Source organism: Pyxicephalus adspersus, chromosome 8 (assembly GCF_032062135.1).
Source record: "Pyxicephalus adspersus chromosome 8, UCB_Pads_2.0, whole genome shotgun sequence".
Classification (NCBI taxonomy): domain Eukaryota; kingdom Metazoa; phylum Chordata; class Amphibia; order Anura; family Pyxicephalidae; genus Pyxicephalus; species Pyxicephalus adspersus.
Window position 1 is genome coordinate 40,898,872 of NC_092865.1, and position 10,940 is coordinate 40,909,811.

The window sequence follows — 10,940 nt, forward strand, 5'->3', positions numbered from 1 at the left end:
CAATAAAGCCTTGACATAATGCTAAAATAATTTTGTAAAGATGCCTTATATGTGTTTTACCACATCTAAAGCACAAAGATATTACTGTACCATCCTGTGAGTGGTATACAGTGCATGTAGATGGTGCCATAGGGCACAGAGCAGTCAATGGAAAAAATCTGTGAGATCTTTTGTCAGTAAAGAAGAAAAATATCTTATTGTAGTTCTACTAGAAAAGTGAGGGGAGATCTTTCCGGAGAAACCCAATTATACATCTGGGTCTGGCTTCTGGTGGGACAGGAAAACCCAAGCGTTATGTGTAATTCTCTTTTTGTTTTTTCTCTATTCAAGTGTGTCAGCTCTCGCTCAGTAATTTAATGAAGATGAGGGATGTGCTTCATATTCAGAAAAAGGATCTTCACTCAAAACATATGAATAATGAATGAATAAAGTGCTGTTTGGAAACATCTAACAATTTAAACAGGAAACCTGCAATATGTTTGTACCCTGCCAAAAACATTGTGCATTTGTGAATATATGTTTAAAGAATGATTCTGGAACAGCTGTGATTTACTCCTCTGTATTTTGAAATGATGGGAATGGCTCACCTATCGATCTTACTCAGCTATTTTAAAAGAACTGAAGTCCAGTCTCAAGTACTAATTCTGAGGCAAATCCAAAGGCTCCAACAAACAACCAGAGACCTACTGAAGGATGGTGATAAAGAAGTACACGATAAAAAAAGTAAACTTGTACTAAAAGAAATCAGATACCACTACTGACTTATTACGGTTTGTCCAGCTGTTTTTCCTTTAAACACTTGCCGAGTCACTTACTCTTTTACCTGAAGCACCAGGTGTATTACTGTTTTCCATGGTAAGCTGAGTGGCTGTATGATTCAGTATCATCCCTGTATCATTCAGTATACTGCTACTCCCCTATTGTAGAATCAGAAAATTTGCAGGTGTGTGGTGGACCAAACTGATGCATACTGCTTAACTGACATGGTAAAATGAAACTGGAACAAAAGACTAGCAAAACACAATTACTAATCTACTGTCAGGTAAGAAAAGTACTTCCCATTTCAAAACCATCCTCTTTGATAGTAAATAGAAAATACAAGCATTGCATACAGAAAAATTCTCACATTATTTAGGAATCAGCCACTGTGTGGAAGGTTGGAAAGCCTTCTTGCATACCGAATTATTGATTAGGTACATAGTAGTTTTCCAAATGTTCCTACAAGGTTAATAGGAGATTTTTATTCAATATATATAATAAAACATCACAAAACACAGCCATAAAATAGTTACCTTTCTTTTAGTGCTGTTGCTGCTTGCACCACAGATTTAACTTTTCCTACATCAACTTGCAGAATGCTTACATCAGCTGATGGATGGGAAGACAGCAGAGCTGAACGTGCAGCCTCAGCCCTCTGCATATTTCTGCATGCCAAACATAAGCGAATCTGATCATCTTGAGAGAGGAGGCGCTCACAAAGAGCCAAACCAATACCACTAGAAAATAAAAATGCAGCAGAGAATGCAAAAAAAAAAAAAAGATTAAATGAGTTGTAATGCATACAGCACCTCCATGCAAAAAACTCCAAGTAAGTGGCAACATTAGCACTTAAATTAGTGTTTAACCTGTCAGTTTTTTTTCTGACCCCTTTCTGTTATTCTGCTTCCTGGTATAGCTTTAATGCATACGGAGGAGAGGGATTTATCAATGCATACGGAGGAGAGGGATTTATCAATGCATATGGAGGAGAGGGATTTATCAATGCATACGCAATGAATACGTAGGAGAGGGATTTAAGTTCAGGGGGTGTTCCCTGGTGGGGGCGGAGTCATTAGGGCGGGACTCAGAGTCCGGCCTAGTGTGCTCCCGCCCACCCCTGAAATGGCCTAGTGGCCACAAAAGTTTGCCGACCCCTGCCCTACATCATTGCCCATTCCTATCAGCAGACACATGATGTGATTTTTCACGTTACGCAAGATTCAAAATAAAAAAATAAAATAAAAATGATGTGATTTTCTACACAAAACAATGTCCCTGTTCTGTCCACTCACAACATGGCACTCCCCTCCTCACTACAAAGGTTTAAAGCAGAATTAAATCCAAAAATTAAAAAATAGCGGGTGAGGAGGTTCTTTTTTGACAAAGGAACAGTCTAATGTCTCTTCTGCAATAAAACAAACTTATCTGCCTGTTTGTAATCTTTTCTATAATATACACTAGGCTGTACAAGGATGCCTCACTGTTTAATCCAGGCATAGCCCGCTGCAGGATAGAATGAACTCCCATCTGGCTAAATATCCCGAACCTGAGAATGACCAGGAGAAGATGCCAGCGCTGGTGAAGGAGCAAGGGGAGGCGAGTTTAGGTAAATGATTATAAACAGACATGCGAGTTTGTTTTAGCCAGAGACATAGCCTGTCCCTTCTGCAATAAAGACCCTCTCTGCATGCATTTCTATTTTAGGTTTGGTGGGGTGCGAGGATAGACAGGCTTTTGTAGGCAGGTTCAAAGGTCAATATTGATATTTTAATAATGTATGGTATATCTCTATACTTTACATAGATCAACTGAACTGTGACACAAAAGCAATTTTCTTTGTCATTAAATATATATAAAGTTTTAAATTTCAAATAAAATATAAACATAGAATTCACAGGGGTCTCAGGTTCCAAATGCCTTTTGCCCTTCGGCTTCTTCAGGGGAGAATTGAGATTGAAGTACAACTTGAAAAACTTATGTAATCACAGTAATAAAGAGTAGATAAAAACATCTGCAGGACTTCCACGCCAGCTTATTCCAATAGAGAAGAGGGAGAATATATATGATGATATAATGCTTTCAGCAACACAGAACAAGATTTATGACACTTAAGGTTATTATACTCTTTAATATACATTCCTGGAGTATGACGATGGATAAGGAGAATGTATTATTTCAGTGGAATACGTCTAGATAGGAAAGGCATGTATTTATTTAGGTCAAAAGATGCTTTAAAGTAATAGAAGGATGGAATTTTCTAATAGAGTTGCAAAGCACAGTATAACTGTCATCCCACCTGGTCCTCTGACATCTTTACCTGGTCCTCTGACATCCTCACCTGGTCCTCTTCAGGTTTTTGACCATCCTGATTGGCCAGGCTGAAATGACGTACCTCCAGCGCACAATAATTTATTCCCAGCAGTTGGGGGAATGTCAGGATACTCAGCGTCATACACAACATTTCAGAGAAGATTGCTAACAGGCAGGTACGTGTGTTCTGGTATGGAAGGGGCATTACCAGTCCGGTCTGCAGTACACAACCTGCCGGCCTGCAATTTTTCATATGAAATGTATAGTTTAGTCTAAGTGAATCTTATATTAAAAGCACATTCACCTTTTTAATAAGATCCTCTTCCTATAATGCTGCACTGTAATTGTAAAACACAGAGGGTAATATACTGGTATGACAAGAGATGATGTCCCTGACTTGTTGCCCCCTGATGACATTTCGGCTGCTTAGTACCCCCAGATGGCAATATTCAGGCGCTGCAGAAGTATGGGTAATATATCAAATATTATTTCTTTTTATTGTAATGCCGGGGTAAATAATAAGATGCTGCATTTATTTTTAGTACACATTGCAATTATATACAATGCTTTCCCTTTAAATGAGTGTTCATTCTCCACCTGTTTCCAGGCCAGAACATAAATCAGCATTTACAGCAGAAGAATATATTCCTAACACTAGGATTATTAATAACAAGAACGACCCATTACCCCCCATGTCCTGATTAGTCCTACCCATCCAATCATGTGACCTAGCTGCTGTCATTACACACGGTGCACCCTCGTTACACCGGTACCTGTTATCTGTGCTATCCGTACCTGTTGGCTCCGGTCACTACCACAACCTTCCTCATCCCAGTGATCTCCGCTCCTCTCTGTCAGGTTGAAATGTGCCACGTGATCCCACCTTTATCATAAGGGGCGGAGTTAACCGGGCTATGGGCAGCCTACACGAGAAGCCGCTTCACCCTATCCCTCGCTGGGTCCCTCCCATTTCACTGGGGAGTCCCGCCTTTACTATGAATGAGATCGTACAATAATCCCTTTCCAGGGGCGTGTCCAATGCTACACACCAGCGCGAGGCGACATCACACGATGGGCGTGGTTTGGTATGGTAATGCGTGGTGGGACGCTTCATTGTGTGACGCAGTCTGTGTGAAGGCGGGATGGCATTGTGCTGTGTGCTGTCTCCTCATGTCCCTAGGTATAGAATATATAGAACCGACTACATCATAATATCACTCACCTTCCACAATGACTTACCTCACAAACTTCACATGTGTGAGCGGGGACACATACCTGAATGTATTCAGAATAGTATAATGTATAGAAAATATCTTGTCATGAGTGAATGGGAAATAGAGATATATAAAGACTTTCACATGCTGTAACTTCTCTTCACTTGCCTCATGCTTCAGAGACACAGAGGTATTCCAGCTAGAAAGCCTTTATGACATTTCCAGAGATAGTAATATCAGGCTGAATGTTTCCTTTATTCCATTCTATGTCCAGCATTATAAAGAGATGCCTGCCGGCTTTCTGCCTAAATAACAATGTCACCCTTATATGTGAAAGCTGCCACCCCTCTGGTGCCATCCCTCTGGTGCCATCCCTCTGGTGCCACCCCTCTGGCCCAATCGCTCCCATGCCGGCCCACCTTACGATTTGGCGCAGACTAGACTGGGCGCCACCTTCTTCCTCTCCTAGGTTCTGCCTCTCATGTCCCCCGATTTGGCACTGCGTATGTCCTGGATCGGGTAATACGCCTTCCTAAAATTGTAAAAAAATCTGCATGCGTGAAATCAAAACTTTATTTTTAACATTCCAGGAAAAGCCCATTCTGCACGTGCCAGAGATCAGGGAAACGTGACGTATGCATCCAGGAGGCTGCGGGGTTCCCATTTGGTCCTCCTCAAAATTTAGGAATATTATTAAAAAGTATAGCTAATATTTTAGCTTAGTTAGGCCATATTCAATAAAGATATTGGTCTACAGTTTTGTGGGCCTAGGGCATCTTTCCCAGGTTTGGTAAGCATAGCTATATGTGTTATGAGAGATGACAGGGGAGAGATTTGGGGATTCTTCCACCCATAGACACTGTTTTGCCTTCCTCTACAGCAGACATTTTCCTCCTGTGACCAGCGCACAGGAATGTTATATATTATATATGTGCACTATATAACAACAACATACACAGTGCGCTGGTCACAGGAGGAAAATGTCTGCTGTAGAGGGTATTTAATGTACAGCGCTGCATAATATCTTGGCGCTATAGAAATCCTGTTTAATAATAATAATAATAATAATTGAGGGAGGCAAAACAGTGTCTATGGGTGGAAGAATCCCCAAATGTCATACGCCTGGGGGAAATAACAATCACTATAACTCAGTCTCAACAATATAAGTAACAAAAAATACATTTTAAACCAGGATCACAGTAGAGAACAGGGAAAATTTGAGAAGGGAAAAACCAATGGAGTTGCCTAATTGAAAATGGTATGCTGTCATTGTGAATTGTACAAACTTGACCATCCAGTTTAGGTAGGTAAGGGCATGAATATTGTTTTCAAGGTGCCCAAATTGACATGAATTTGTTGTGTGTATCTCATTAAGATACTCAATAGTTTCTTAATAATAAAAGTGTTGTCCATTCTAAGCTTAATTTTATAGAAGGGAATCAACTGCTTTTTCCAATTGCAGCAGGGGTTGTAGCAGGAATGGTGAGGCTTTCTGGTTATTCCACTGGAGAGCCACTTAAGTGTTAATCTTTTTAGGAGGTTGAATACAAAAACATGGAATAAGCAATACTGGATGTACAGGTTGATTTGTGTAAATAGTGTTATCTATTCTCTGATGAACATCTTGTGTCTTCCTTCCCATACTAGATTCGGTGGGAGTGACCTGAGAAGAAGAATGTTATGGCTGTTATGCCCTGATGGGTCACGAGAAAGAGCAACTGGTAATATACAAAATATAATCTCATACTAACAATTGCAAGTTTTTTTTCATATTATAAAGTAACAGGGAGGTTTGGTCAAAATGAGCTAGCAGTGGTCATGTAACGAGTTGATTGTTTGAGATCAATGTATAATTGGCTGAGGCTTAGCCATCAGGGGATATCCAGAGGACTCTTGCAAGGAATCTGTCAGCAGTTTTTTTTCTCCCATCCACTTTGCAAGAGTTATGGTTTACAAAAAGAGATGAATCAGTTCCTAACACTGGATAATCTTTAAAGATTGATATAAAAAATAATCTGGTGAACATCATGCGCTGAGATAATTTTGCTGTTTTGCCCACCTCCTGCTCTGAAGGGTGCCTGTTTTGCAGGGTTTAAAGCTGACGTATTATTGCATAATTCTTTTAAAAGAAAATTACCCTTCTATACTCCTGAAGAAGCAGACTTGTTTCTGTAAAACGTGTTGGGATAAGGGTTGTTTAGGAGTCAGGGGATAGGCTTGTGAGCTACCTTGGGTCTCTATGGACAACCACATTATATAAGAGGGAATATGATGTAAAATTGCGCATTTGATCATGTATAAAATGTTTTCATGAAATTTCATCCATATGTTGTTAAATAAAATTTTTAAAATTTTTAAAATCTTTTGTAATGTTTTATGCCACTTCAAAATCCCTAGCAATGTAAAGATACTCTTTGTTTCGTAATGATCAAAATTAAGATGTGGCTTTACATACAAAACCCCTTACATCAAAGAATCCAATTCAATTGATTGGAAAAAAGGAAAGAAAAAAAATATAACAGGGCTAGCCAAGGATCCCTAGAGAGATGCATTTGGAAAAGGCTATTTAACATCCTAAATACACTCCCCCAATCTGATGACAAATGAGCATGTCCACCAGGTTGCATAACCATACCTGGTCCTTGGGTAACCTCTGAAACACAGACCCGACCCATTCTAGAAGTACAATGCTTCAGACATACAGGTAGCTTGTACCAATGCATCATTACTTTGAATGCTGACTCCATACTGGTGATAATAATAGAGCAGAAGGCTATTCTCGACCACATGGGGGACCATTCATCGCCAGGTATGGAGCGGTTGAGGTCTTTTTCCCAACTTGCAACATATTTATGTGTTTCTGATAAGCATATTTTATTAAGTTCAGAGTATAATATAGAGATTAATTTAGGTGATAGGGCAGTTTGCAATCACGTGTTCCAATATAGTCAGTTTTAGGGTGATGTTCCTATTTCTGATGAGAAATGATCCTGATCTGAAATTGCAAATGTCTGAATAGTTCCTTAACTGGTGCATGGTGTGCACTTTGAATTTCCTCCCAACTAAGCATTTTTGTTTTTCCCTAATAGAAAAAAAAAATTACAGTAGTTATGATATCTCCACCAATTAAACGCCATAGGGAAGTTGCACTCAGGAGAAAAAGATGGGTTATTTTAAATAGGGAGTATCAGGGGAAATGGGGACATAGGTCCGATGGAATATTTTATCCTGTCATGTTTAAGGTGGGGGGCTCATGATATTAGGGCAGAGTTGTGGTGATAGCCAGGGAATGGCCTTTATAACGATTGGCTCTTGCAATTGCAACTCCATTTGTACCCATAGAAGTGCTACTAACCTTGCAAACAGGGTGGAGATGAGTGCTATATGCTTAGCTTGATAATACTTCAAGCTTTTTGGAACCCCTATCCCCCCCCCCCATACCTTTTGTAGATGAACATAGTATTGTGGTGGAATTCTAGGTCTCTTTTTTGTTCCAGATAAAAGACAATATGGATTTTTGAAAGGTCTGAAGAGCCTGTGGTGGGACTTTGTTGGGAAGGGTTCTAAATAGTTACAATATTTCTGGCAATATGGACATTTTTACAGACAACTCTACCTACCAATTAAATTGGTAGATTGTGCCATTTTATAAGTAAGGAATTCAGGTATTGTGAATAGAGGCTGAAAGCTGGAATTATGCAGCATGTCATATAAGCGAGTGAGCTTTATCTCCAGGTAATCAAGATGTTGGCAAGCCCATACAAAGTGAAAGAATTGTTAGAAGTGGAATTGTTGGAAGAGTGGATGTTAGGTTAAGGGTTGTCGATTTGTCCAAACCTGAAACCCGGGCTGATTGTTGTAAAATTGAAAACAGGTTGGAAAGGAAGACCCTTGGTTGAGACAAAGTAAGCAAAATATTATCGGCGAATAGATTAAAGTACGGTGTCCTAACTCCACCTCCTGTATATTTGTGTTCATTCTAATTAGTTGTGCCAGGAGTTCCAGAGTCAGTATGAAGAGAAGGGGGGAAAGGTAACACCCTTGGCGGGTTCCCCTTTTGATAGGGAATGTTGAAGAGAAGTATGACATTTATCTTATCCTTGCTGATGGAGATGAATAGAGAGCATATATCCAGGCCATGAATTGAGATCGAAATTCCAACTTAGGAAGATTGTACAATAGATAGTCCCATGATATAGAATGTTTTATGTATATCCAATACCAGTAACATACTGGGAATTTTTGCTTTGATGGATCAGATGAATAAAAGTAAAAATTTTCTGAGTACTATCTGATGCCTGTCTACCTGGGGCAAACCCTACTTGATCTTTGTGTATAAGCGATTATAAAAAATTCAAGTTGCTAATATTTTAGTTTAGTTAGGCCATATTCAATAAAGATATTTGTCTACAGTTTTGTGGGCCTAGGGAATCTTTCCCAGGCTTGGTAAGCATACCTATATGTGCCATGGGAAATGAGTGGGGATGTTGAGGATGGTTTTTCAGGTGGTTAAAAAACTTCGCCAAATGGGGGGCTAGTAGATCTGGATTTGGATTTCAGTGGCCTAATCGCTGTAAGTATCTCAGCAATAGTGATATTGGCCTCCACTCTTTCGGCTTGTCCCTAGATATTGTTGGTAAAGTCAGATTACAAAACAGGTTATCCGCCAGCCTTGATTGAAAAATCTGATGGGGAGTCATAAAATTAGAAAGAATGTCTCAAAATTGTTCCACAATAATATTTGGGTTTGCTGCCTCCATGTCATTGTGGAAACACAGACAGACAGTTGAGATGTTATTTGGCTCTCTATTAAATAGTTTAGCTTCAGTTCACAAAGAAAGCAGAAATAACAGGTAAGTTAAGACAGGAATACTATTGGTCTCATCCAGTGTAACATTCGACTCCAGAGAGGTAGTGGTGCCAATAGTCATTAGATGAAGCTTGTCTGCGCATGGATTCTTTGACTTCTGAAGGGATAACTCTCCCTGCGTGTAGTTTCCCACAACAGAGATAAGCTGAGGATCTCTGGGACCTCGGTGGAGAACTTCCTGGGTTAGTGTCACTGGAGTCCCTCAGCTTCAATCAGCTAAACAAATCTTGATCTTCTTCAGGTGTAGAAAAAAAATGCAGTTGGACATGGTGGGTGAAAGACAATATGAATGGGAAATCCCAACGATTTTTTTATTCCCAAGTGTTGTAAGGTATGCAGAAATGGTCTCTTCTCTTCTGTATCATTTTTGGAGCAATATATGCATATATCTGGTATGGGTGAGATTTGAAGGTGAGATCTTTCCTGTTCCACACGGCTTTCATGGTGGACTTTACGTCACGTAACCAAAGAGCTTTGTAGTGAGATCTGCAAGAAGACCTTGGAATAAATCTGTGACATTAGAGGATAAATCCATATTATGTTCTGGCTCACCTCTCATCCTGATATTTCCCCCCTAGTTTCCAGCCTGATGAGAGCTAGTTGTATATCCAATTAAATAGCATTATTATTGTGATCATGGGAATCATTCACGGTAATCTCGTCATCCATCTTGTGTCCTAGTTCAGTGATATGTGAGCCAAGCTCCCTGATCTCCTTGGTGAGATTCTGGGAAAGTTAATCTGTTGCCTGTGAAAACTATGTTTGCAGCAATTGCTTGAAATTCTTGAGTAGTTCTGCATCTCTGCATATGATGCTTGGTTGAGCACTCGGCAGGGAGGGAGAGGACCCATTACTTGAGTTCTCATCCAGCATAGAGGGAGGATCCGGAAAGGTCAGATGAGAATAGGCGGGAAGGCTGTGATCCGCCATCTTTCCTGATAGCCTTGTGGACAGAGTTGAGGCTGGTGTCTATGACTGGGACCGGGAGGCACCCGGAGACTTCCCCATCGATGTCTATGAGTGAAGCCGAGTCAGGAGATAAGTGATTGTTCTCCATGTGCCCATGGGATCTATTGCCAACCCTGATAACAAGCCTGGGTGAGAGCCAGATTAGGTTGTGGCCATCTTGAATATGAGTATATCACTGATTTGTAAAATATTCCTATAAATACAGTACAGCACATATAATATAATAATGTGTAAGATGAAAACAATTAAATAAATTATTTTGAGGTAAATATGGTGCATAGGTGCCACATACAAATAAGCATAATTGAGCAATTTAATTTTTTTTAGACGACATGTACATTATTTGTGTGATTGTATACTGGGGAAAATGTCAAAGATATATCTCATGTTTTTAATATTCAAATAAATTATGATTTTATTGAATTGAAATTACCTCTATTAGATGAAAAAGGTGCCTTAAAAGTCCAGACGTGAAAAAAAAAAAAAAAACAACATACATTTGATCCATAGAGTATCCATAGGGTATATCACAAGTGTTTGTGTTGTGAATTACCACCTGAGAGGGAGCCCACAGTATAACACTCAGTTCTATGTCACAGTAGATTAGACTGGTAATGGCAAATAGCAGATCCAGCCTTGGAAACTACACTGATAATTGTCTAAATGCAGTTACTAAGTTGCATGTGGACAGCAAAATTTGCCATCAAAAGCTTGTTAAAATCTTTTTACTTCACTGCATATAATGTTGTTTCAATGAATAATTTTGTAATATAATTTGTTTTTTGCAACCAAATCAATTACTGCCCCTATAAGACCTT

The 10,940-nt window shown here is 39.5% G+C and overlaps 1 protein-coding gene across 1 annotated transcript in view; it reads right to left on the reverse strand.

Moving 5' to 3' along the window:
* HSD17B7 (hydroxysteroid 17-beta dehydrogenase 7) overlaps positions 1-4,005 on the reverse strand; it is a 10,517-nt gene extending 6,512 nt beyond the window's left edge. The window contains exons 1-2 of the mRNA XM_072420142.1: positions 3,865-4,005; positions 1,293-1,496 (exon numbers count right to left, since the gene is read on the reverse strand). Coding sequence (XP_072276243.1) covers positions 1,293-1,496; positions 3,865-3,899 — 239 coding nt within the window. The 5' untranslated portion in view covers positions 3,900-4,005. The remainder of the gene's footprint in view (positions 1-1,292; positions 1,497-3,864) is intronic.
* Between the last annotated feature and the right edge of the window lie 6,935 nt (positions 4,006-10,940).